The sequence below is a fragment of the Microchirus variegatus genome (genome assembly GCF_963457635.1).
Source record: "Microchirus variegatus genome assembly, chromosome: 12".
Taxonomy (NCBI): domain Eukaryota; kingdom Metazoa; phylum Chordata; class Actinopteri; order Pleuronectiformes; family Soleidae; genus Microchirus; species Microchirus variegatus.
The window spans coordinates 14533013-14560908 of record NC_139813.1 but is presented as its reverse complement, the minus strand read 5'-3'; the positions used below and the strand labels follow the sequence as shown (position 1 = coordinate 14560908).

At 42.0% G+C, this 27896-nt stretch overlaps 2 protein-coding genes across 3 annotated transcripts; one reads left to right on the top strand and one right to left on the bottom strand.

Moving 5' to 3' along the window:
* Positions 1–1441: 1441 nt before the first annotated feature.
* LOC310935262 (inactive serine protease 35-like) lies at positions 1442–6221 on the bottom strand. 2 transcript variants are annotated; one of them, XR_014592983.1, is made up of 3 exons: positions 5694–6221; positions 1952–4656; positions 1442–1921 (listed from the first exon to the last, which is right to left on the bottom strand). XR_014592983.1 is itself a non-coding variant. In XM_083899120.1 (2 exons), the coding sequence occupies exons 1-2, from the start codon at positions 5723–5725 to the stop codon at positions 3255–3257; spliced, it is 1434 nt and encodes a 477-aa protein (XP_083755246.1). In that variant the 5' UTR covers positions 5726–6221; the 3' UTR covers positions 1442–3254. The 2 variants fall into 2 exon arrangements, 1 of the variants encoding a protein (XP_083755246.1); XM_083899120.1 differs by having other exon boundaries at positions 1442–4656.
* Positions 6222–25305: 19084 nt separating this feature from the next.
* Positions 25306–27426, top strand: LOC310935287 (terminal nucleotidyltransferase 5A-like; the record flags this gene model as incomplete). The annotated part of the gene is made up of 2 exons (XM_083899150.1): positions 25306–25734; positions 26611–27426. The coding sequence occupies 2 exons, from the start codon at positions 25306–25308 to the stop codon at positions 27424–27426; spliced, it is 1245 nt and encodes a 414-aa protein (XP_083755276.1).
* Positions 27427–27896: the final 470 nt, after the last annotated feature.

Sequence of the window (27896 nt, the reverse complement as noted above, 5' to 3'; positions counted from 1 at the left end):
AATGTTGTAGCACAACTGTGAATGTGAACCCTAGATACAGAAAACAAGATTCTGTTTACGTGTGTGTGGGTGTGCGTGTAATTCGGTGTTAACCTTTACTTAATATACCACTGGGATAAAAAAATGAACAAAAAAAACAAACAAAAAAAAGATAAATGTGTATTTAGATTCACTCTGAATATCTGCATATCAGCTGACTTGGAATGGTGGATATATGTTGGTTTTTTTGCGCATCTCCCATATGAGGACTGTGTTGTTAAATGTGGACTGTGTTCAGTGTGTGTAACTTCACTGGCCAACCCCTCCCTCAACCACCACCCCCGTCTCCCACTCCAAACTAATATTGAGCTGTGTTTATGTCATTTAAGACTTGGTTGTTTCTATATCTGCCTGCCCGTCCATCCTCCCACCTGTTGATGTTTTTTAAAAAACGATTCTTAATCGGAAAACAACTCCAAATCTGGATTCATTACTTTATCTTTTTTGTAGGGAACTGTACGGAACACCTGCGAAACACCACCAATTGACACAATGCGTTTTAGACAATTTTAAATGATTATAGATTATACATATTTTCTTTATTTTGAGAGTATAAAATAGTATATCATATATTTTTTATTTATGTCAAGGTTGAAAAAAAAGAAAAAAAGTCGACTCAAAATCTTTCCCTCCTTTGAACATTTCAATCTGAAGTCAGAGTGATTATTGAGTAAGTTTATCTATTGTGCCCCCTTCTGGTCTGGAGTGATATTGCATCCTAGCATGCAAACACAAGTCCACCTGGGATGCGTTCTGTGTCACGCTCTCTAAGAGCTTTGTTTTCATTCACTCAGTCTCCACAAAAACTGACTAAATGTTAGGGTGGAAGTCAACAAGACGAGTTATGTGGCCTCAGACGCAGCCGTGGCCGGTGCATTTGTCCATTTTACTGTTCTTTGGGGGGACTCACTCCATAAAATACTCACGTTTATGCTGAATGTTCTGTGTGTTGTTGATTTATTTGTTTTCTTCCTCTCCCAAAAGTGACTGTATCTTAATCCATTGTGACATTTAACAAAAGTGTTGAAAGAAAAATACAGATGACTATGAAACGCAAGGTCAAAAAGAATGTGGTAAATAATGTTTAATAAGTATTCATATGACGGCTGTGATGTTTTTATTTTTATTTTTTGGGTTTTATGGATGGCATCACTCCCCCCCCCCCTCCCCCTCCCCCGCCCCCCTCCCTCAGCCCAACCTGCATGTGAGTCCAAATGAGATGCAATAAAAGAAAAATACACTGATCCAAACTGATCCCCGCGACTCATCACTTATCTCTGGTCTGCTTTAATCTGCTATTTGTGATTGACGTGAATAATTAGCCCACACAAAACAAGATTTTTTAAAACATAGGAAAATATAAACACACAGAGACTTTACATATTTAATGATAAATTAATGAAAGGTGTTTATTTTAACACACATAGTATGAAAAAGGACTCAGTCATTAGGACTCAGCAAATACAGCACATACTTAAAATAAAATGCAAATGTAGTTGTGATTATTAATGTTTCTTAGCCATAAAAAGTGCAATAAAAAGTGCAATAATATCTTAGCTGAGCTGTGAAATATTAGTATTCGGGTGATTTTGAAAGTTAATGGATAACATAGCTTCGCAACCTATTAAATAAACTTGACAGTAAAGGTTTTTTTTTTTGGTTTTTTTTAACTATCAAGCAACAGGGGGAACAGTTACAATCAACTTTTACTTGATTCACGGGGATTAACAGCCTCATGTGATGTCACTTGAGTCATCTTTGGTTAAGGCTGAAGTCAACAAGTTTGTAAATGAGAAAGTGGAACTGTGAGTATTATAGGCACCGTTTTTTTGGAATTTTGATGGTTTGATTTTCTACGTTTTGATTAAAAAATGTTGTATAGCTCCATAGTACTACTCGTAGTAGTAGTTACTGTATATTATACAGTAACTACTACTACGAGTAGTTTACTGTAGTTTTATGAATATCCAAAAGTTTGATATTTAAACATTCAGTACTCTCTTTGAAATAAAAGTGCTCAGTTGAACCATATAAGGTTCTTCGCCTTGTCCTCATAGGAGAACCCTTTTTGGCTCCAGGTAGAACCTTTTTATAAACCCTTTTGGAGGGTTTCCACCAAGAACCCTTTTAAAACCCTTTATTCAGGAAAGGGGTTTTAAAGGGTTCTCTGTATCAAAATGGTTCTTACTGGAACCATTAAGGCCACATTATACTTCTCCGACTGCGTAATGCGTTATCCGTCTGCGTCACCACGTAGACCACTGGAGCCTTTATACTTCTGCGTCGTGGTGACAGATAGGCGCTACAATTTCCCGCCCGATCAGGAAAGGGTTCAGAAGCAAATGGTTCCAGGTAGAACCTCAGCCCTTGTAGAAGGACCCCTTTTGGAACCCTTATTTAAGTATATATAAGTGTACAATAGCTTTAAAATAATAATAAAAACAGAGACAAGAGGCTCACAATGCAAATAAAAAACAGCTTCGCCTACAGAAACCTGACGCATAAACCATTGCAAAGGAATGAAGAAACAGAGAGTTTCTGTTAAATAAATGCTACCAAAGAGCGTGATGCACATGTTTGTTGCACGCTCCACACTCTTAGAAATAAGGGTTCCAAAAGTGTTTTTATACAAGGGCTGAGGCTCTACCTGGAACCATTTGTTTTTCAAGGGTTCTTGGTAACACTAATGGTTCCACTCAGAACCATTTTGATTCTGAATAAAGGGTTTTAAAAGGGTCCTTGGTAACGCTGAAGGTTCCAGGTGGAACCAAAAAGGGTTCACCTATGAGGACAAGCTGAAGAAACTTATATGGTTCTACTTAGCACTTTTATTTCTAAGAGTGCAGTCTCACCATTAGATGGCACTTTTAGACACTGGACTTTTAAGGATAATAACTGTTCAGGAAATGTTCTCTTTAGTATACCTGTAGTATATGTATTTGATGTTGGTTACAGTGAGTGAGGGGTTTAGGCTTAACTACATAACAAGGTGTGCATGAAACGTTAATGATGTCTCACTAATGGCTGTTTTAGTCCTTGGTTTAAGTTCCTTTGGGAGGGAGGACATAGCTGTTGTTACAAGACTTAAACGAAAGACTTAAAAGACTTACAACATTCAGCATTTAAGCAAAGTATCTAAGTTCTTCTTCTTACTAAGACTTCTGACTAACACGGAGAACTCTTCAGAGAGCCTCTTAAAGTGACGACATGTAAGTTCAGACTTCTTTACAGAGTCCTGGATCTCCATGGATCCAGTGACAAATCTGAGCGTATTTGGGAGCCGTGATCCTCACAGCCACGTTAAAGTCCCTCACCTGGCCTCCTCCCATCTCCACCCACCGATGACCCGAAAACACTCCAATCACCCGCCGCTGCCACTTCACTTTCCCGCCCGCATCTCCCGCTTCCTGTCTGAGACGAACGTAGACGCCCGCGCCCGTCGCGCCGCGCTGCGCGTCGCACTGCTGGTACATCAGATTGTCCGACTCCTTCGCCACGGAGCAGAACCGGTACACCACCTTCTCGTCCCCGCGTCCGTCCAGCAGGCTTTTGTCGGCGTCGTAGCCCGAGAAGTGGATCCGAGTTAGGGCGGCGGCGGAAGGAGCGACTCCCATCCTCATGGGCTTTTGTTTGACGGGGCGTTTAAGCTCCAGAAGGGCGTAGTCATAGTCAGAGGAAACAGAGTTGGTGGAGCTCTTGCCTTGGAGCCATCCTTGAGGGAGTTTGGTCAGTTTTACTCGTGTCCAACGGAAAACAGGCTGGGTTCTCGGTCCACTATTGCGACGAACGCGGTCGAGTCTCTTCTGTTTGCCTCCTCTTTTAAAATCATCCATAATTCCATCATCATGACCTTTCCCCCTTCTTCTTTGGCGCCTTCTACCCTTGACTCCACTCCTGCCTCTCACTCCATCTCCATCTAATCTATTCTGCTCCTCATTTTCCTCCATTATCTTCTCCTCTGCTCTCCTTCCACCCCTCTGCCATACTCCTCTCCTCCTTCCTCCTCCTCTTCTTCTCTTGGTTTTCAGCTGCAGGACTCCTACTTTGAGGCCCCTGGCGCTCTCCAGGTACTCGCTCCCGTTGTGGATGCACTGTGCTGCGGTCAGCACGTGTTTCGGGGACACCAGGACTCCAGAGCAGCCTGTGGAGAGACGAACTGCAGTGGAGAACGGGTAGTTTGTGATGAAATGTGGATCGGAGATCACAAAGCGTCCGTCTGCTCCAAAAACCTCCCGTTTCTTGCGGGTTTGTGTTGATTTTCTTGCAGATGACTTATTAAAATCCTGCAAACTGACATCCGAGTGTGTGCGTGTGCCATTTTCATACATAATCTCGTATCCTAGAATCCTCTCTTGCTCAGTGTGGTCTAGAGGCGGGAGGCCGCCTTGACACTCGATCCCACAGAGCGTCCGAGCTCTACCTTTCTCCTCATCCTCCCGCTCTCGCCCTCTGAATAAAGAGCTGTTTAAAAGCTGCATGCGCGTGTTCAGCAGCAGGGGCAGCGTCTGCCGGTCCCAGGTGTTCGCCTCGCCGATCCCATCTTTACCGCAGACTACAGAAAGTGTCACCGCAGCCGCACAGAGCAGCAGACACTTGAGGTGTTTGAGGCCCATTCCACTGAAAAGACAAAGTCAGATATAATTAAAGGTGTTGGAAAGAGTTAACATTTTAAGAGAAAAACAATTAAATGTGAACACTTCATCAGCCCAGGAACATTCTGGTTTGTCTTGTCTTTACAGAATGTTCCTCAGGTAAACTTGGTCCATTTCTCTCAACATTGTTCTTTAAAAACTTTAAATAAAAAAAATAGAAATCTATCTAAGCAACTTTTCAGTATACAGGTGAGCTTGAAATAATATCATGCCTTTTCCACCACGACATAGCATTTATTCTGACGATATTTCACACATTTTTCAAAATAAAATCATTTTTGTTGATATGGAACCATGTATAGTTTACAATAAAAATGTATTTACGACGGAAAAGTAATCTTAAAATGGGGGTAAAAAAACACAGAAATAACTTGATTTTAAGTGGCGGGCCACATGAAATCAATTAGAGGGCCTAGAGTTTGAGACCTCTGCTTTAAGTCAACTGCTTAGAAGCTTATTTCCCTCAGATATCAGTCTTATTTTGACACAGTACTGCATCCTGCCATATTACCAAAATAACACAATAGATGCACTATAGACAGAGGTTAGAATTTTGACAATAACCTATGAACTCTTGACAATTGTTCCTCTCCTATGACTCTATATCTCTTTAAATTAAGCCACGTTTTCCCTTTTTATATATCGTTTGGCCAGCAGAGGTCGCACAACATCAGTTCTTACACAAAAATACCTATTGGGAGAAAAGTCTATTTGTGATATCTTATTTTAAATCCACAAGGTGTCTGCCATTGAATCAACACAAAATGTATAATACAGTTTAATATTAATCTACACATCAGTCTATTACTTTATAATATATTAAATAGTTAAACATCTATAGTTCGGACAGACTGAAACTCGCGATAATTATGGAAAAAGTGCAGATACAAGATGATATGGACAAAAAAAACCCAGAACATTAACGTTTCAAATCTATATTTATACTTTATTTTTGAAAAATATTGCACACGCAACAAATAAGAACTTAAAAAGCGTTCCTACCTGAAAACGTTCAGAAAACCCTGCAGCAACATCCAGTCCACGTCGTTCTCCCTCTGTTAACAAAACATCCTCTCCATCCAAACAGCCTCCAGTAGACAGGGAGCCATCATTTCCTGAGCTCAAAGAAATGCATGCGCATGCAACTGCTACAGTAGCTGCACGCATCAAATCCTCCGAGAAATCCCGCATCCCACTCTGATGCAAAAAAAAAGAAAAAGAAAAAAGAAAGTGGCGTGCAGACAGAGAGAGAGAGAGAGAGAGAGAGACAGGTGGGCAGGAGGAGAGAGGTGGAGGCTGTAAGCGTGAGGGTTTGATCACGTGAGGACACTGCGCGTGAGGTCAAAACAGAAGATATGAATTATGTTGTTTTTTTCCCCTGTGGACTGCACTGTAAATACTTTTAATGATAAACTGTGATATTCCCAAGGTCAAATTAATTAAAGGTGTAAATATGTGATTTGTGGCGACAAACACCAGCGGTTAAAAAAAGGCACAAAGCCAGGTGGCATTTGGTCAAGTTTCTTGGTCCTCACAAAGTGACAAGTACAAGTATACTCTCGCTCACACACACACATACACACACACACATACACTCTTGTGCAGCATTCTTAGTGAAGACACTCATACTAGACATAACACATTTCCTAAACTATAAACATCTCAATAAAATGCTTGATCCCAACCGAGTGTTGAAATGTAACAAAGTACAAATACTTTGTTCAGATAGCTGTACTTTACTTTATGTAAATGTCTAGCAACTTGTACTTTTACTCCACTACATTTCCTCTAACTATATTTGTTACTCGTTATCACCAAATTAAATAATAATAATAATAAGAGTTGGTAATGGTCTTAATTTATAGGGCTTTTCTTGTATTTCTAGTCTAGCTTTTACTATAGTTGTGCCATCAACATGGGGTTAAGTTTCTTGCTCAAGGACACATATAGACTAGCAGAGCCAGGAATTGAACCCACAGCCTTGCAGTAGAAAGAGAACTCACCGTACAACTGAGCTGCCATGGCTCAATCCTTGCTCCTCACTTCTAAAACTTAAGTACATTTTATATAAGGAAATTACTTTTGATACTTGTAAATGTCATATACTTTAAGACTTTTACTGAAGTAATATTATAAAAAAGTGACTTCAACTTCTTACAAAGTCACTTTCTGGTTTCTTTTACTCAAGTTCCCCCTTAAAGGTACTTTATACAAGACTGCCTTTCCTAACCTAACCCCAGTTCTGACCCTTGTCCTAAAACCATGTCTTAATCCTCAACAAGCCCTTTGAAGATATAAGGACGAGCCAAAATATCCTCATAAAAATAGGTTTGAGTAGCTATTCTTTTAAGGACACATTCATGGAACAGCCCATGGCCAAGTGGAAGGGAATTGGGCTTGTCGCTGGTTCAAATCCCAACACAGGTCAAGGGATGAGGAGCCCACTGCTCCTGCACCAAGGATGGCTAAAATGCAGAGGTCAAATTCACTGTCACTAATTGGTGTGTGTGTGTGCGAGCAAATCAAAGTGATTCTAATAAACAAGAGGCTGTGGGAGTTTTTTTTTTATATGAACAGCTGAAACATCACTGAAGTGAATAGCCGCTTTTATTCACCAGGCGTGAATTCACAAAACCGCGTTCCCACACACAGGAGTGCTCAACAAAGACACTGCTGTTATAACACAGAAGCTCGCTTCTCCAGGAAGTCTGTCTCATTAGTCGACGCGTGTCATCAAAAGCCAAACGCGTTCTCAGCGCGCTGATAAAAAAACAACTCAAAATGTGATTTCATTTCCTCCCGTGGAGCAAAATGTGTTTTCAATCACAGGATATCATCTTCTCTGCTGATAGTGTGATGATGTGTACTCTTAGTTTTTTCGCAACAGGGAGCTGTAAATTATTCACGGTTTGACGTTGAGGTTGTGTCCACTTGAATCTGTCTTCACTGATGTAATAATCCAGATTTGACAATGGTTGGACAATTCTACTGCTTTCCAATATCTATAATTTGTTTGTAGTGACCTCACTGGCCACATGGGCCTTTTTTTTCTCTGCTGATAGTGAATAGTGTCAGCAAAAGATTAAATAAATGTTTGTGTTGGAGTTCGTCCACTGAGTTAGAGGCATTTGAGGTGGTGTTTGTTCTGTTTGAGCGATGCTTGCTGTTTCCTCTTGTTTCCAGTCGTTACAGACTCTAAAATGGTGCGAATGTGACTGTGAATGGTTGTTCGTTCGTCTCTGTTTGTTTGCCCTGCGATGGCCTGGTGACCTGATCAGGGTGGGCTCCACCTTTCATCCGAGCTGGGATTGGCTCCATGCAGCGAGCTGAGCCTCATGTGGAGGATGAAGCGGTAGTCAATGAATTATTTTCTATTCCTCCATCAGCCGAATTGTCCCAAAAATAACTCGTGCAGACTGTTTCCCATCATTTTTTAACGGGCCCTAAGTGACTTAACTCAGCCACTGTACACACAATCAGACTGAATAAAGCTCTGTGCTGATCTGTCTCATGTGTCTCAAGTTCAATCCCTCGCAGCATCATTTTGTTTTCCTTCAATGCTCTCTGCAGACTTTTTGTCTTTTCACCTTCTTTCGCTCCCTAATTTCCGGCAGTGACTTCATATGAACCAGCAGGTCCAGGGGGGTCTTCCCTTTCTCTTTCCCTTTTTGTGGGTTCAAAGATTACTCACGCGCTCCTGCAGCTGTGAACAGACAGAAGTCTCGGTCACTGTGCATCCATTTCGGGGCTCATCACTGTCTAGACACCACTGTCAGGCAAGATTTGAGTATCTGGATTATTGCTCGAGATTGTGTAGTTTTATGTGTATTTGTGACTCATTTCCCCCCCTCCAGCTGGTCCTTTGGGCCCAGGCCGGGTTTCCTTTGGCCAGATCACGACACAGAATGCATCCCTTTCGCTTCTGTCTTCTCCCTTCTCCTGAAATGATTAAATTACACGTACGACCTTTAAGTGAACTGCTTTGATGCAGCCTGGAGAAAAGATGCAGCGTTAAGTCGCACGACGAGAAGTAAATTCCAGTGTAATTGCAGTTGTCTATAAATGACCTCCAGCAGCACCGTGCGCAGGATTTCACTACCTCTGCAGACTGTGCCACAAAAAAAAGTTCCATTTCACTGCTTAATCAAGGAGTAGCCTACATCTCAGCTGCTCCTATTTTTACTTAGAGGGATGTGAGACTAATACATCTCCACCGCATTGATTAGAGTAGCGTCAAGCATTGCCGAGCTGCACTGTGGGTCCTTTGTAGGGGTTTCGGGGCTCGCCCTGATCTTGCAGGGCAAGCATACCGGCGCATCGTTGTTTTTAACAAACGCGGACAAAATGTAATACTTCATGAAGTTGCAATCAAAGGGGTCATATTATATCCTATTTCTCCAAGTTAACCTAGTTCCCTGGTGTCCTAATGAACATGTCTGTGACATGCTTTGGTCAAAATACAATAAGGATGAAGCACCACAGCAGTTCAATCACTCTGCCAAAACAGCCCTGTTCAGAACGCTCTGTTTAGTAGTATCTCTTTAGATCCACCTTAAAAAAAAGTAAAACGAAACTTAAGGGACAGGAAATGACATCAGCCACAGAGGCTACTGGGAGCTAACAGCAGTTAGCATTTGGAAAAGTGATCATTAGCAGGCTCTAGCAGGACAGATAAATCCTCTGAGACTGAAAGTTTGTGTAGGACTCTGTGCTGCACTGTGGAGCCAAGAATAGAATTTTTCTGGTTTCCGTTGCTCTCGCGTGTTTTACGGACAAATCGGAGCTCCGCGAGACAACAATTCCAGGAATTTAGCGCGTTGTGACGTCCCAATGAGTGCGGAAGTCAACATTGTGTGTTTTATCTCCTGTACTTAGACTGAGGAGGATCACAAAAACACCAGAGAGTCATCTTTTTTCACACTTTGCCGACTGTCCCAAATATAAGGATTAAAATGATTGAAAAGTTGATTTTTAGATAATATGTCCCCTTTAAGACTTTTTAATACTTTTTAAGGGCCTTCATTTTCCCCAAATTGATTTATCAACTTTTTAAGACCCCGCAGACACCATGGACTAGGAAACTGGCAGGGACTGCTGACTTTAGAGCGCCTTATTTTCTTAACTAAAATATAGCATATCAATTATTGTATTGCATAAGGAAGAACGACGATATATCACCAAATCAAAACATTTTGGCACACCCCTAGTCCTTTGAGTTGTTTATGTTTAGCTTCACGACTCAAATGGAGCTCTTGGACAAGGTTTGTTCTCGGTTTAGTCAAATGTAACGTTTGTCATTTTCAAAGTGAGGCCTTTTTTCATATTGTCATCCTTGAAAACGCTGATAACGCAATAACATAGGAAACCTATGGAAAGGAAGCTGAAATGAGGTCGAACAGATGTGATGAGGATGACAAGCGCGCATTTATCTTGGCTCTCTCTAAACCGTGTCTTTTTTTATTGCGTTTCACTGGTTCCTGTCCAAACACAACACAGTTCCAGTTAAGTTAAAAAAAAGTCAGCGAGTCAAATTGCTGATGTCGGGTCGTGACATTTTTTTCATAACACGGGACCGTGTGCGGCTCAGATGTCTCCAGCTGCAAGTGAGAATCACCAAATGTATGTAAACACATGCAGTCACATGCTGTAAATCCCCGGTCTTAATGATTGAAATCCCACTTTTTTTTAAATTCAAAAGTTTGTTTGGAGTGAAATTTTTGTGACATGATACAATCGCAGAATCTTGAGAAAGCTGTACGGGCGTGTGTGTGTGTGTGTGTGTGTGTGTGTGTGTGTGTGTGTGTGTGTGTGTGTGTGTGTGTGTGTGTGTTTGGTCAGTTATTCAAAAGTGATTTTGTTAACAGGAATTAAAATGCTTGTACTGAAAACTATGAAAATACTGCATAACTTTGACTGAGCTGCAAACTATTTGAGGAATGTTAACTGATATATTCAAATGTCTCTAAGTAACATTAGAGTGTGAAAAGGTCTTCACATCTATGCAACCGGCTCACCAAAAGAAAATAAGTATTTAAAAAAAAAAAAGGAGAATTCAAAGTTTGCAGCAGACTTGCCAAAACCTCCTTAATATAAAACAGAGAATCTCCCGGTTCACTTCAGAGGCAGACAAACAAATCAGCCGAAATGAGATAAGAACACCGTAGTTAAGGACAATTGGAGCTGACTGTGGTCTTCTTGCTTCCCCCAGTGTCAGTGGAGGATTAACTCCGCACGCCAGAGAAAAGGGCTGCAGTGGAGAAGTCGCTCTGCAGTTTTTGGCTGCGCCTCTCAAATGTCAGAATTAAGTTGCGAGCTGGAAGAAACTGAGGGAACAACAGATCTGTGATGGAGACTGTAAATCCTTCGCCGGTTCACTGGAAAACGGGAGTTAAAATTGTGTTGTAAATCTGTTACGACACAATTTTTAACGTTGCAGTGCTTAACTTTTGGAGATTGCGTTGTTGTCGTTCTGCTTCTGTTTGGTCTTCCTGAACAGAAATGACGTAACATTATGTAAATGCTGGCTTCATCTTAAAAACTATCAGACCTGATTGAGGGAGCATTTGGGTGTATACAGCAGCAGCAGCAGCAGCAGAGAATGTATGAGCACAGGCGATGAACTGCAGTCAAACTATATAGCGACAAAGGCTGTGTTTTTTTAAGCAGTAGAATTCACTTTTGGGTGCTTTTTTTTTCTATTTTAACTCGTACTCCAACCTGTCCTTTACTAGCGCACTGTTGCCGTTGCCTCATTTGAAATGAATCACTTCCTGTGTGCAGCTTGGGGCAAAATGAGATATAAACATTGCTATATACTGAGAAACACAGAAAGAGTCTTCATCTTCAAGCTTCATCAGCATTTCCTCATGTGAGGAATTAATATAACAGACATTTCTTTATATTTAAAGGTCACACACTACAGTTTTAAGAAGTGGTTATTTTACGAAATTTCAGGGAATTCAGGATAGAACCAATAATATTATTGAATCAATAATGTGCAACAAAGTGCAGATTATGTTTGTTAAGACTACCTACATACTTATACGGTATAAAATGTCAGATTTTAATTTAGCAAACACTCAAAAGGAGCCTTCGTTTAAGCTAGCTCACTTTTTGAGATCATTAAACTAATGTAGCACTGAAACTCTGTGTGATTTCTGAAAAGTCGCATACTTGAAAAGTAACCTTAAAGTCAAAAATGGGATAATATGTGACCTTTCACTGACTAGTTATTTAGGTTCTGACAATCACAACTGTTATTGTAACGTCCTTCCAGCTGGTTTTGTAGTTTTGTTATTCCACATCAAAACCAAAAAGATGTCTGTGAAAATGTGTGTTTATGGGACGTGGATATCTGTCTGGCTAATAATGGTGTGTCCGTCTTTCTCTCCTCTGTCCTGGGTGTGTGTGTGTGTGTGTGTGTGTGTGTGTGTGTGTGTGTGTGTGTGGTCCAGCCTCCTCTGTTTATAGATTCTCTTCCACGGTAAGAGTCACTTGTTTGTGCTGTTGTTATATTTACTCCGCCGCCATTCAACATTTACACATCACACGTTGGATTTAGACCACCGTGTATTTACCGGAGGATAACCTGTAATCCCTGGATGCCAGACCTGGACGCTGACGCGTTGCACGATAGTCTGTCCCTCAGTCGGATGAACGAGGCGTTAGGCTGGTGAAAAACAGGAGAAAACACAAACACTGAATTACTGTGAGTTTTAAATCAAACCTCTGCAAACAGATTGCAAAATCTTGTGAAAAGGGTTTCCCTGGATACAACTGTAATATCCAGGTGTCTTTCATACTTCAGCATCAGTGTTGGATGTCCTTCTTTATACTTAACCAGTGCAGTGCCCGTAGGAAGTATATATTCCTATAGTGGGAGCTGAAGAAGATTTTTCAATTATGGTAATGCATGATAAGGTACATAAAGGCTAACATAATACAAACACTCACTGTGCAACCTCATTAGGCACAACGCAAATGTTTTCATTTTTGATTAGCATTAGTGTAGCTAGCTGTTGTGACTGTCAGCCACGCCTGTGGCAACACGCCAGTGACTACACTACAAACACTGTGCAGCCTAATGAGGCCGCACAGTGTTTGTATTATGTTAACCCTATACGCTATCTAACCTTTGGAAACAGGTTTGCCAAGTTAGCCGCAAAGTAGTAGCATGCTAATGCAAAACAAATATGTGCTCGCGTATTGGTGAATGGACAGCGACTTTTTCTCACCCACCGTGTGGACAGCCTCTTCACTCCCACCTCCCTGCTCCAGACAGCACAACTGCTGCTGATGAGCCGCTGCCTGCCTGATGTATAATATATCAGCGAAAATTAAAATTCCTCCAAAAACACCATCGGGCCATGCTCAACCCATATCCAAAGTCTTAGGAGGATCTGCCAAACGGTCAGCGAGATATGCCCGTCACAGACACACAGACAGACGCAATTTCCTTTATAGATACATGCACCTTATAGACTAACAGCACTTTGAGTGTTTACTAAAAGCTGATAATGCTTATTAATCGGTCATCGCTATAATAAATACAAGCTTGAGTCAATTGACTCTATTGACTTCTACTCTGTTTAAATTAAAAGTTAACTGAATCTAAATAAAATCACTGCATTATATTAAAACCGTACGTGTTGAATAAGTCGAATTTCGAGAGAGAAAACACAAGACTGGTGGGAGCTTTCACGTTTGACAGATTATATTATTCATCTGGGATGAAAACCAGTTACTTTTGTTCTTTGGCTTTTTGGATCTCAAACACAGGCCAGTATTTTCTCTTGGACGTGGACTTGGTTTTTTTTGCCTGCAAGGTGGTGTGCAAAATAACACTTTCACAAGCACAATTATGAGAATTTACTGCCCCCAGAAAGTGATGCTGCCTTATACCACGTGCGAGAGACTAACATTAGTGTAAATTAAAGATAATTTCGCTGCACGACAATTTCTTTTCAGACACAACGCCCCCCTCAGACTAAAGTGCACTTCCAAGATAAGGAGGTGATTTAGCAGAGGACACACACCCAATCTCCCAGACATAGGGAAAGTTAAATTCCACAGAAATTAAAATGACAAGCACAAATATATGAGCATCAGCTTCAGTGAAATTGTAAAGAAAATGTTTATGGATTTTGTTTTTCTTGTTGTTTTTTACCATGTGTTTTTGTTGTGTTTGACCCATGAACTATAACAGCCTGTCAGCTTGGTTTAACAGGAGATCTTCTTCTGTTGTGGGAGTGTTGCAGATACAGTTGGAGTCAGTTTGGCAAAGTTAGAACTGAACACATAATGACACATGGATAAATCATCCACCTCACCACTGTATGTTTTCCTCCTCCGCCTCCGTCTTGATCTACGCGTAAAGGGAAAGATAGTTCGCCGCTGCGGCCAAGTTAGAAAAACAATAACCTGGCGTTGCAGCCAGGGAATACTGCCTGTCACTTTCACGTTTAAATCATATTTATTTGCTTAATCTGTAAATCTGGATTGGCCAAATGATGGAGGGGGGGGGAAAGATTAAACAACGTGCTATGTTCTTTACACTGTGTTGACATTTGAACCGTGGCTGACCACATTTTCTAAGGAGGAATAATAATGAAGAGAAACAACATGCAGCTGTTGATCTTTATCTTATTTTTTGCACGTTGCCATGATCGAGTTGCACAACTTCATCTTCATCCAGCTGGCAGGAATTTCTAAAGAGGCTTCAATGTGATGAGCTGTCAGTCCATTCTAATTCTTCTGAAACTGGATGATGACGGAAATTAGCTTACAAAAACAAACAACAAAACGGTTTTCGCCGAGTTGTATTTGAATCAGCTGTTGGAACAAAGCACACAGAGGCTACGGTACATGCTGAAGTCATCAACTAATAAGTTTGATGAAAGATATTAGTCTACATCTGCTGTTAATCTCGTCGTGTCTTACCGACCACAGATGCTGTGACACCACTACACGCATGCACACATTTCTCTCACCGCATCGACTTTTCAGTGTCTTCCTCCCTCGATTTCTCTCTCTCCTCCAAACAGGGAATGACGTTCCTGTAAACACAGAGGGATTATTTATGAAGCAACAAGTCCAGCAAATACCTCTGATAGCTATTCACTAACAAATATGCACACACTAGAAAGTACGGAGCAATTAAAGCACTGCAGTTTTTGGCTTTTACATTAAAAGGAACAACACTATGCGTCAAACTCAATATAAACTGAATGGTGATGTTTGAAAAACCATAACATTATCACAGTAAATACAACAGCTGTTTCCCACTAATATGTGGGTAATTTCAACTGCAGACCATGTGACAGAAACAGACCTTTACAGTATAATGTTACCTATAGAGCTGAGGGATGTAACTAATGTTTTTTTAATGTGTTAGATAAGGAGTATGGTGAGCAGTTTAGATGGATGAATGGATGAAAAAGTGAGGAAGGAAGGAATGAAGGAAAGTAGGAAGGGAGAGAGGGAGGGAAGGAAGGAACGAAGGAAGAATTGAATTTAGTAATATTTTTCTTGTTTTTTTACAGGCACATAAGCATTAGATAAGGAGTAGGTTGAGCAGTTTAGATGGATGAAGGAAGGAAGGAATGAAGGAAGAAGGGGGGATGGAAGGGAAGGAAAGAAGGAAGGAAGGAAGGAAGGAAGGAAGGAAGGAAGGAAGGAAGGAAGGAAGGAAGGAAGGAAGGAAGGAAGGAAGGAAGGAAGGAAGGAAGGAAGGAAGGAAGGAAGGAAGAATTGAATTTGGTAATGTTTTTCTTGTTTTTTTACAGGCACATAAGCATTAGATAAGAGTTAGGTTGAGCAGTTTAGATGAAGGAAAGAAGGAAGGAAGAAGGGGCAGGGAAGGAACGTAGGAAGAATTGAATTTCGTTATATTCTCTTGTTTTACTAGCCCATAAACATGAACATGGATGAATAGATGAAACATTGAGGAGGGAAGGAAGGAAGGAAGGAAGGAAGAAAGAAAGGAAGGAAGGAAGGAAGAAAGAAAGGAAGGAAGGAATAATTGAATTTGGTTGAGCAGTTTAAATGGATGAAAAAAGTAAGGAAGGAAGTAAGGAAGGAAGAAGGAGGGAGGGAGGGAGGGAGGGAGGGAAGGAAGGAAGGAAGAATTGAATTTGGTTATATTTTCTTCTTTGTTTTACCGGCCCATAAACATGAACATGGATGAATAGATGAAAAATTGAGGAAGGAAGGAAGGAAATGGGTGATAATGGCCTTTTCAGCTTTTCCCTAAATTGAATCCTCAAATGTTTTGGCGTTTTTATTGTTCTTTCACATTATTCAGTGATTCATTCATGCAACAAAGCAACATGAGCAACTCGGCTGGGGAAGGAAGTTAACCGAAGCTAAAAATGACAAACGACACGAGGAGGAAGCACACGGGTCAGTCAGTGTGTGAGAAGTAGGTCACTGTTTGATGTGAGTAAAGATGCCTGGCCTTCGTGACATCAACCTCGGATGAGACCAGCTGACCTGTTGTGTTGCATGAGGCTCCTCTTAGACCTCAGTGAACAACTTCATTCCAGACTCTTTACCGTGTGTCTCCACCTCTGCTCCTGATCTATTCCCCACCCTCCGTTCACGTCCAACTCATCATCATCATCGCTCCACGCCTTCCTCACCGTCTTCATCCAGAACCTCAATTATACACCAGAGAGTATTTTTATCTTTTTCATCTTTTGTTCATTTTTCCCTCTTCCCTCCCTTGGCTCACTTGCTGTTCTGCTCGACGGGAGTGCCTCACCCCAAAAAAAAAAAAATCACTGCTCACTGAGGTCGGGCTCTTAAAGAAGCCCAGACAGACAAGCGGAGGAGTCAAACTCCACCCTGGAGCTTTCATAATAGAGCAAAAGTGAATCAAATGACTGACCATCACACAAAATGACTGCAGCTCACACACGCAGGGCTTCATCAAACCGATGTAGGAGGACTTCCTACATTTAACCACAACACTGTCACTGTCATGTTCATCTACAGGAACACAGTGAGAGTGATCACTGATATGTGCATATGTTTCCTTACATGTTGCAGATGCATGGGAAATCTTCTATGTTTTCACGTGCACGTGCAGAGGATATCAGTCACCATCTCTCCTCAAGGTGATCTCAACATACACACACACACACACACACACACACACAGATTTGGCAAATGCCTCAAAAGCATTAGCTTCCACTTTTGCATCCTTGCGAGGCCATAAATCTTCCGGCGGGGCCAAAACAAAGCTCGACCTGAGCGCTCGCTTTCAGCTGCGCATACAACTCTCTTCATCTGAGCCATCTGTCTCGCAGGCAAAGAACAGAACAAAGTCAGGAGCAGCTGCCAGGACCACATCATAATGCTGAGAAAAGAAAATAAATTGTTTATTTGCTGAGACACAAAGTTCATTTCGGTGGAAACAGTCATGCAAGTGGTATGACTCTCTCCCAAAGCAGATGAAGATATATCTAATGTCAGCTGAGGCGCATGTGAGACACAGTCAATGTGTGGACAGTCAAAGGAAAGATGCTTTTAAATATGTCTTCTTCTTTTTACAATCTGCTCATTCGGCCGTTTTCTACCAGAATCATAATATATGTTATTAAAGGATGGAATTATACAACTAAGCTCCCAAGAACTTGTTTATACAACACAGCTGAGCAAATACAAGTGTTTGTCTTAAGTGTGGGAAACTGAGGAGAGATGAGAAATGCAACATATGTGGAACAAGGTCCTGTGTGAGCAGAGCAGTGTGAAAAGAGCGCCATCTAGTGAGGAGTAAGAAGACGTTTCTGTTTGTGTGGGCTCCAGGTTATTTATATTATAGTTTAGGTAAACTAAGACTAAAACTAAAACTAGCAGTGAAAAAACGATTTAGTTACGTGAAAAACAAAATAAAAACTAACTAAAACTAAACTGAATTGTAGATAAATCCAGTATTCAATTACTTTTGATTTACCTGCAGGTCTTAAAGGTTAAAGAATGAAATGAAAGAATTTGATAATCCATAGTTGGTGTCACACATTCTTTCATCCTTTTCAGCGTCTACAAGTCAAGGCTGTCTCTTAATACCTTAAAAACTAAGACTAAGACTAAATAAAAACTGAACTGAAACTAGTCAATTCCTCAAAATAAAAAATAAAAATTATTTGTTGAATTAACTAAAACTAGACTGAAATAAATAAAAAATAATGACAATTTCAAAACTATAATAGCCTTAGGTGGATTCAATACACTTTTAGAAATGAAAGTGCTAAGTAGAACCATATAAGGTTCTTCAGCTTGTCCTCATAGAAGAACCCATTTTGGCTCCAGGTAGAACCTTTTTATAAAGGTTCCACCAAGAACCCTTTGAAAACCCTTTATTCAGGAAAGGGGTTTTAAAGGGTTCTCTGGATCAAAATGGTTCTTAGTGGAACCATTAGTGTTACCAGGAAAACTTGAAAAAAAGGGTTTTTCAGAAGCAAATGGTTCCAGGTAGAACCTCAGCCCTTGTAAAAGAACCCTTTTGGAACCCTTATTTCTAAGAGTGTCAGTATAGCATGGGCTGTTTGCTGTGATCCAGCAGGTGGCACTGTAGTCCTTCCTGCTGTGTGTGTGTGGCCTGTGTTGAAACTCATTGAGGGGGTTTTCCATTTCTGCTGGAGACTGGAGCAGTGATGTACGAAAAGGAAGGAGGACAATAAATCTGCATCCAGAGCATCTTAGACGAACACGTTTGTTATTCACATTATTAACATTGTGCCGCTGAGGTCGAGAACTGGTGTGAGTGACAGTAAAAAGAAACTCGCAGGAAATGAAGTAACTCTCTTGGGTTTGGTTTCCAAAGAAAATCTTGTTGGCTTGTGGGACTGAAACAAAGCAACACTTGCAACTTCCCCTTATGCATTAAAAGAAAAAAACTATAACTATAAAAATGTGCACACAAATGTTAAGAAGGAGCATTTGCACTGATGTTGATGCAGTGACACATGCAAGATGATCTTAAAATATCATTGTTCTCCAAAACGAAGCTGTATTAAAAATAAACTATACGCAGAACTACACTACAAGCTATTAACAAAAGTCAACAAGCAGAGTCGCAGTGATGTTACGTGTCATTTTCGCTAAATATTCCATCACGTGTTATGTTCTATAATATTCTCACATAAGCTCTCCACAGACTGCATCAAAACTTTCTGTCTTAACATCACATTTGAAGTTGAACGCCTGTTTGTATCAGTTCCTCTTAAACAGATACCATCACAGAACATCAACAACAAGGCATCGGCTACTTGACATCTCCAACCACAGCACCGCACAGGAAGCTGAGTCACTGATACAGCAAGTCACTTCCTGTTTACTTTGCTACAGCACTTTGCCGCCGATGGCCGTGACACGCCGGGGAAAGCGGAACAACAGGCTGTTGAAAATCATGTGAAAATATAGACTTATGAGGAAGGCAGGGGGGGTTGCATGAATCTCTGGGGCTTCATTAAAACACAGAGTCGAGTTCAAGTCGCGGGGGTGTCTTTGTTTAAAAAAACGACTTGTGTTATTATTTAATTACGGATGACTTGTTAACATAAAACACAAGTTCTTTGTATTCCACGACCCCGAACGTTTCATAAACACGCGATGCAGTTCAAAGTGTGTTTTTGAGCAACACATGCGTGGAAAAGTTGCCTACATGGAAAATTAAAGGTACAGTGTGTAAGATTTCGCAACACATAGTGGTGAAGTTGAAGTTGCATGTTGTAGCTGAATATCTGTCTTTTCACCACTCCTTTCTAAGTGTTAGCCTTCAGTTAGCATCAGAAATGATGGCCCTCAATGGGCAGTTGGTGGCCTAAATGTAAACGGCTCATTCTGGTAAAATTAGAATCAGCAATTCATGCAACCTGGTGATTTTTAAAAAGTGGAGTAATTACACTACCGTTCATAAGTTTGGGGTCACTTAGAAATGTCCTTATTTTTGAAGGAAAGGCACTTTTCAATGAATATAACGTTAAAAGAATCAGAAGTACACTCTATACATTGTTAATGTGGTAGACGACTATTTTAGCTGCAAACGTATGGTTTTTAATAGAATATGTAGGTGTATAGAGGCCCATTTCCAGCATCTCTCCAGTGTTCTAATGGTACATTGTGTTTTCTAATCGCGTTAGAAGGCTATTGGATGATTAGAAAACCCTTGAAAACCCTTGTGCAATGATGTTAGCACAGCTGAAAACAGTTTTGCTGGTTCCTTGACGAAAAACAAAGTCATTTTGCAACTCTTTTGATAAATAAAAGTGTGAGTATTAATGGAAAACAAACCAAAAACTGTATAGGTGACCCCAAACTTAGGTAGTGTATTTACTCGCCAGTTTCTGCCAAATGAATAATAATTTCCCATTAAAATGTGCACACTGGACCTTTAACTAATGAGTTCACTGAACATAAACTCAGACGCTGCACAATTCAGTCTAAATTTCACTTCTCCGTCTTCATTTCATGACGATTTTCTTCCGGTTTGACACGATCGTATACGCGGGTGGACCTTCTACGAGCGCTGCAGCGTGGCTTACAGTGGCAGGACATGTCGGCGAATCTCATTAGCGGCTGTGTGAGAGTTTAGTGGCTTATACTACTGATGATGCTCTTCAAGGTTGACTGGAAAGGTTGATTGGAAACACCAGGGAGGTTTGTCTGGATACACCGCCACCAGCTTCTCACACATGCACTGCGCTACATTTGTGCAAAGGGTCAACTCTGAAAATGTGAACTCCATGCACAGTAGCAACAAAGAGGTTGATAATAATTGCTTGCAGCTGACTCACAAGAAGTCACACCTCAGTTTTCACAGTTGTCACAGCGTGAAATTATCTTACACAACATAAGAAATGTAATGCAATTCTGCACAGTGCGTTCATTACAGTTCCTGATTATAACAGACACAAGGACATTTTATGATACCAACAGTACACTCTTAGAAATAAGGGTACCAAAAGGGTTCTTCTACAAGGGCTGAGGTTCTACCTGGAACCATTTGTTTCTGAAACCCTTTCTTCGGGAAAGGGCTTTTCAAGGGTTCTTAGTAACACTAATGGTTCCAGTAAGAACCATTTTGATCCAGAGAACCTTTCCTGAATAAATGGTTTTAAAAGGGTTCTTGGTGGAACCCTCCAAAAGGGTTCCAGGTTCTACCTGGAGCCAAAAAGGGTTCTCCTATGAGGACAAGCCGAATTATATGGTTCTACTTAGCACTTTTATTCCTAAGAGTGTACAATGGCAACGATCGTAACGTGACAAATTGAATGCTTCGTTAATACTGGGACACGGTGATATAGTGTATATTATATTTTACGGAGCCCCGGACATGACATGGTCAAAAAAAAAAAAAAAATTGTGGCCACAATATAGCTATAATGTGCGCATGAAATACTAATTTAATATTTTCTTGACCATGGCTCCGTACTATTTTGATTTTAATGTTGATTTAATCTTAATGCCTTTTTTTTCTACGCCTTTGTAAAGCACTCTGAGTTGCCTTGTGTGGCAGGCAGTACCTTGCCGCACTGAAAGGGGGCACATGTGAGCCCAACAGGTGCTTGTTGCTGCTGATCTTTCTTAGCCAAATATGTACTCTCTTATCCATTATGTGCGTAAAAAGAATGCTGACGAGATATGGAACATACCCAGTATTCACTGTGTATGCTGCCAACTGATAGGGTTAGGGTTTTTATAGTTAGGTTAGGGTTCTGGGTTCATATATTTGTAAAAATCTGACTCTGAAGGAGTCATGAACCTCACCGCAGGTCTAAACTAAACCTAATCCTGACTCCATGCAACCAAACAGTCGATGCTACTAGTCGAATAAACTAACATCTTACTTCAAAAAGCCCTTTTTTTGTCATATGAAGGCCACCGTAGTTCCCTGACGTGCTTGTTAAAGGGAGAGGTGAGTATTTGCAGTCTCTACATTAGATTAGTAATCTTACACATTGGAGCTTAAACAGCAATTTGCTCACATACAAGAATGTACTCACTCTAAGCCTAATCCAATGTACTTTAGAAGTGAAAGTATTTTTAAAAAGTGAGGAGTTAGGATTGAGCCGTGGGAGCTCAGTGTTAGGGCGAGTTGCCTTTCAACTGGAAGGCTGTGGGTCCAATTCCTGGCTCTGCTAGTCTATAATAGGTGTCCTTGAGCAAGACACTGAACCCTTTGTTGAAGCATGTGAATAGGTGAACGACAACATTGTATAGGGTAAAGCAGCTAATCAAGACTAGAAAAGCTCTATATAAATACAGACCATTACCAACTCTTCTTCTTCTGTTTCTATTTGGTAGTAACGAGTAACAAAGACAGTTAGAGGAAATCTGGTGGAGTAACAGTAAAAGTTGGGGTGAACAGCTGAAGTGGTGTGCAACGAAGGGGCAACGTGGTGAACGGAAGGAGGACGAGACCAGCGGCACGTTCAGCTAACGGGCTCACTGTAATCTCATAATGAACTTCCGCGTGTAGGAATAGTGGAAAGGGGATGAACAAAAAAAAGAGGAAGGGTAGCAAACGATGGTGGTTTCAAGGATTGAGAAAGAACGTCTGCAGAGTTAAAGTAAGAGAAAGCAGGAGGCCCAAATGATGATGACCAAATCTAATTCTGACCTTTTCGAAGAGGTCACACTGTCTACCACACATACAGCAGCGTGCACAATGGAGTGCCATGACACCACTTTCACATTGCAAACGCAATCACGAGTCGTACATTATAACGCTGACAAGTGATTATAATGCAAGCACGTACACTGTGTACAGACCACACATTTGTTCCTACGTGTGAAGATCGCTTTGTCCGTCTGAAATCCCCTCGCCAGGCCTGGTGACGTCGTCACACACTCTATATCCACTTCATGCGTCAAAGGTCAAGCACGTGTCCTGTTTTTAGTGCTAAGCATCTACGGCAGTAAGCCTGACAACCTGAGTCAGGTTGTGAATGGGGAAAGTGACTGCACCATCTGCAATCTAGAAATACTAAGGCAGTCTGTAACTCCTGTAGCTCCTCTAACATTTTTGAATTTGCACTATATTGTCCATCCATCCATGCATTTTCTTGCGCTTTATCCTCCTCATGACGGTCGCCAATCACAGCTGACATAGGGTGATAGGCAGGGTCACCCAGTCCATCACAGGGCCAGATAGAGACAAAAAACCATCCACGCACACTCACACACCTATGCTCAATTTGCATTACTCTGAAATATTGCTCTTATCATGTATAATTGTCCACTATTTTAACTTTTGTTTATTGTTAAAGGTGCCATATGTAAGAATGTGGCCAAAAACAGATACTAACTAAACTGGCAACCCGTGGTTTGTCTGGTAGCTGAGACTCTACTGACTGCAATGATTGGTAGACGGCGGTAGGTGGCGCCACATGCCAAAACATGATTTCAAAAAATAAACATGATTTGCAGTCTGCAAAATATATTTTTTAATGCAAATATTTTGTTGTTGGTGAGTTCAGTTTGTTATATGAACATTATTCCTGAGTCTCTGTGACATATTAGGAGGATTTTATGGCCAGTTGCTTTAGATTTATTACATAATGCACCTTTAAACTACATCTTATCCTTTATGATATAGTTTGACATAAAACACTGCCTCCAATACTCTATACTTATACTGTATATAATACTGTATTCTTTTTAATTACACCCTACAGTATTTCAGATACAGTCCTCTACCAAACGGTTGAGACGTCTCTTTGTAATAAAAGCACAACATTCAGAACAAGTCATATTAACTGCAATTTCTTGACCAATATTACTCACTCGCACATATTTTTTGGTGGCTGTACAACAGCACAAATGGTTTTTCACCTGTTGGAACACTGAAAAGAGCATGAGCATTGCATAACTACACCAAACGGTGGTAGAGATGTGACTTAGAGTGTGATCCACCAAACGGTTGCAAGTACCTTTAAAGGGTTAACTAAAAAAAACAAAAAAACACTGTGTAACAGTGTTGTGATCTGAACATGAACAGAGCTTATTTTGCGTACTTTGAGTGTGTGTGTGTGTGTGTGTGTGTGTGTGTGTGTGTGTGTGTGTGTGTGTGTGTGTGTGTGTGTGCACATACAGGTTAATCTGTGGTAAGCTGGTTTATGAGCTCGTCTGCAGTGACGCAGACATACGTGCCAAGCTCTACACTTATAGATCTTCTATTACAGCGAGCCTATGGCCTATACCCTACATATTGACAGACAGCTAATCTTTGCAGGTTGTACGTTTGGAATTCAATAACTTTAAAAAAAAAAACAGATACAACAGATGTTTTCTCCCATTTGGTTGCAAAGCTGCAAAGTGACACCAGACTAACTCTTCACTGCACAGTAAAATAATGAATCTGTGAAGAAAACACCTCTAGAGGGCGTTGGGGGCACGTGCAGTGGATTTCTTTGCCTCACCTGTGAATTCTAACACTCCTGAAAAACCACTTACTGAAACTTAAATTACAATTCACATTTGCTGCACCTGTTCCTGTTATCAGGAGCAAACTACAACACACTTACTGCTCATGAGTTTCCATGCCCTTAAATCACTATGCAGCAATTTGATCATCATCACCATGTGATGTGTGTGTCTGACCACAACCACTTAGCTCCAAATGTGCAACTAGACAACAATGAAGTGCATGTTTGTGAGTGACTGCAGAAGCCCAACAGCTGGAGATCTGATACTGGATCAATAGCAGGATGTTGGCTGCATATGTGGAGTAACAGTAGAGTGTTTTCCACACAAAAGGACAGGGAGGGGGCGCAGAAGAAGTAATTAATGGGGGGTTTCTGATGAAGGGGTCAGCGTTCAGTATACGTGCGACTCCTGTTCTCCTGAAACGCCCATTCTCCAGACACGCCTCAGTCTCCTGGCTTGCAGCCACTTAAAGTTCAGTATGGGAAGAGGGCAGCGGCTGTAAGTAGGTGTGGACTGTCAGTCAAAGCGAGCCCGCCCTCAACGCGTCTCACACCGGGAGGCGCGCACACTGTTCTCAACTCCTCCAGCAGCTGTGGAGTGGCTTATCTCTGTGGCTTCCCGCAGCAACAACCAGCGATAAACGGGCAAAATGTAAAGGTTCAAGCAACCTTACACCACTTTCTGAAAGTAGGTGTTGCATTGAGTTGGGGGGGGGGCACAGTGAGGTCATAAAGCGATGCGTAAAGTTGCCGTTGCGCAGCAGGGGGGCTGTGGAGCCAAAGACCGTTGATGCTGCTCGGGATCAAAGGTTTTTCCTGGATGTAAATGGACGTGTCAGCAAAGAAAGCCTCTGGGTGTCGTGAAAACCTGATGCTGTGATCGAGAAAACATTGCTACGACTTTAAAAAGTTCGTGTTTTTTTTTGTTTTTTTGTTTTTTTCTAGAGTTTGGCTAAGTGCGCAGCAGGAGAACAGATGCTGGACAGTGACTGAGGTGCGCAAGAAATACAACATCCCCGTCACAACTGCTATTTATTCGTCTTTGTCAACATGCTGATGATATGTTAGACTTCAGTCCGCGCGGGTGATTTCGACAGAAAGTTGGACGCAGCCGATGCCACTGACCCGACAGCAGCCAGTGGAAACTCGCGTTGTTTACACTCCTCCGTCTCCCTCTGCGTAACATGGACGAGAGTGTTGAGTCTGCTGCGGCCGACAGCTGCTCTGACGCGGGGGAGAGCGTCAGCCTCAGCGTGCTCAACTGGGAGCAAGTGCAGCGCCTGGACACCATCCTCACCGGCTCCATCCCCATCCACGGCCGCTGGAGCTTCCCGACTCTGGAGGTGAAGCCGCGAGATATCGTCAAGGTGGTCCGCAGCCGCATGGAGGAGAAGCGGATACATGTCCGGGAGGTGCGCCTGAACGGCTCCGCGGCCAGCTACGTCCTGCACGAGGACAGCGGCCTTGGCTGGAAAGATCTGGACTTAATATTCTGCGCCGAGCTCAAAGGAGAGATGGAGTTCCAGATAGTGAAAGATATAGTTCTGGACTCTCTTCTAGACTTCCTGCCCGAGCGAGTGAATAAGGAAAAGATCACACCAGTGACTTTAAAGGTATTAAATAATGTACTATAAGTGTGGTGGTGGCGTTATGTGACAGTTCTGTTTAACTTTGTGCATAGACTTTCTGTGCAGATCACATACACCTCCAATGATGAGTCACACTTTCTGTTTGCACAATCTCTTAAAGCATATCATTTGCATGCACAAACTCTATAGGTAACATTATGTCCAGTAACCAACAGAAACCTACGGCTTCAAATAGTAAAAAAAAAAAGAAAAACGGTTGTTTCCAATGCAAAGTCTTGTCTAATCCAATTGGAGTCAATCCAATCCACATTAATCAGTCAGCCCTCAGTTACCTGGATACCAAGGACTACCCAGGCTACTAATGGCCCACCGACAGATAACGATCAGCAAAACATCACGACCAAACAGACCAAATCAAGATTTTTATCTCGCTGCTAATATCATTTATGCTGCTCCAACCAAGTACGACGAGTATTCAGCATTTTTATTCTTCAGAAGATATTCATAAACTTGAAACCCAGACGTGTGTGTGATATGCAGCTTTTCAGAGAAACGGGACATAAGTGCTGCAAGGACTTAATTACAGCTGTGAGGGGAAGAAAATTTGAGGAGATGGCAGTTAGTAAACAGAGCAGAAGGCAGGAGGTGCTGAGTGACTGGAAACAAAGTCATCGTAAAAAAAAAAAAATATGACTTAGTGCTCGAGAACTGAAATGATTCAGGTCCAATTCCTACTGGGCTTCACTTCTCCTTAGGTTGAAGTGGAACATTTATGTGTGTCATGGATAAAATGCATTCATAATTTACTGATACTGCAGACTTAAGCCAAGCAATATCCTCCAGTTACAGCAGATGTGGGTCAATTGTTTTTGGTCTGACTCCTCTCTTTGTGTGTTTCAGGAGGCCTACGTGCAGAAGATGGTGAAGGTGTGCAATGACTCCGACCGCTGGAGCCTCATCTCCCTCTCCAACAACCGTGGCAAAAACGTGGAGCTGAAGTTCGTCGACTCCCTTCGACGGCAGTTCGAGTTCAGCGTGGACTCCTTCCAGATCCGCCTGGACTCGCTTCTCCTCTTCTACGAGTGTTCGGAACACCCGATGGCCGCCACCTTCCACCCCACGATCCTCGGCGAGAGCGTGTACGGCGACTTCCCCACCGCCCTCGACCACCTGCGGAAGCGCCTCATCTGCACGAGGAGTCCCGAGGAGATCCGGGGAGGGGGCTTGCTGAAGTACTGTCACCTCCTGGTGCGAGGTTTCCGCGCGGCTTCGGCGTCCGAGATGAAGCTGCTGCAGCGCTACATGTGCTCGCGCTTCTTCATAGATTTCCCCGACGTGGGCGAGCAGAGGAGGAAGCTGGAGTCCTATCTGCAGAACCACTTTGTCGACCTGGAGGACAGAAAGTACGACTATCTGGCCACGCTGTACGACGTGGTGCAGGAGAGCACGGTGTGCCTGATGGGCCACGAGAGGCGCCAGACTCTCAGCCTCATCTCGTCGCTGGCGCTGCGGGTCTTGGCGGAACAGAACGCCATTCCCAACGCCGCCAACGTCACCTGCTTCTACCAGCCGGCCCCTTACGTTGCAGACTGCAACTTTAGCAACTATTACGTAGCACAGGTTCAACCTGTCTACGCCTGTTTTCCCTCGCCTCCTCATCAGTATCTAACTCCCCTACAACATCCCGTGTACGGCACCTGGTTGCCCTGCAACTAAACCCTGTGGACATCCGTGCACTTTTGTGTAACTTGCGGCAAACACGCCCAATAAAAAAAGGGTAAAAGGTGATATTTTTTATCTCTTCTTTGAGGTTGTAAATGTAGGGAAATGAAAAAGAAAATACTGGGGGAAAATAATAAAAAAGACATTTTAGAGTGCAGATGAAAGGAGGGAAACGAAGACAAGGAACCTGGATCAAGGCAGTGAGCCAGAGCACGGATTTTCCTTGGTGTAGAGTGCTCCAGCACACGGAGCAGCTAAGCACACAGGAACTGATGCCAATGAGAGAGGCTCATCATCCATTTTATGGTTCCCTCCCCGAGGGCCTGAGATCTGTTTGGTAAAGCAAACAACGAGGACGCGTTACCAAGCTCGGCCTCAGAGTCATGAAAACCATGAATATGGTGATATTTCACAGACACTCAAACACACAGAGAACCCATCACACACACACACGGCGGCGGCGG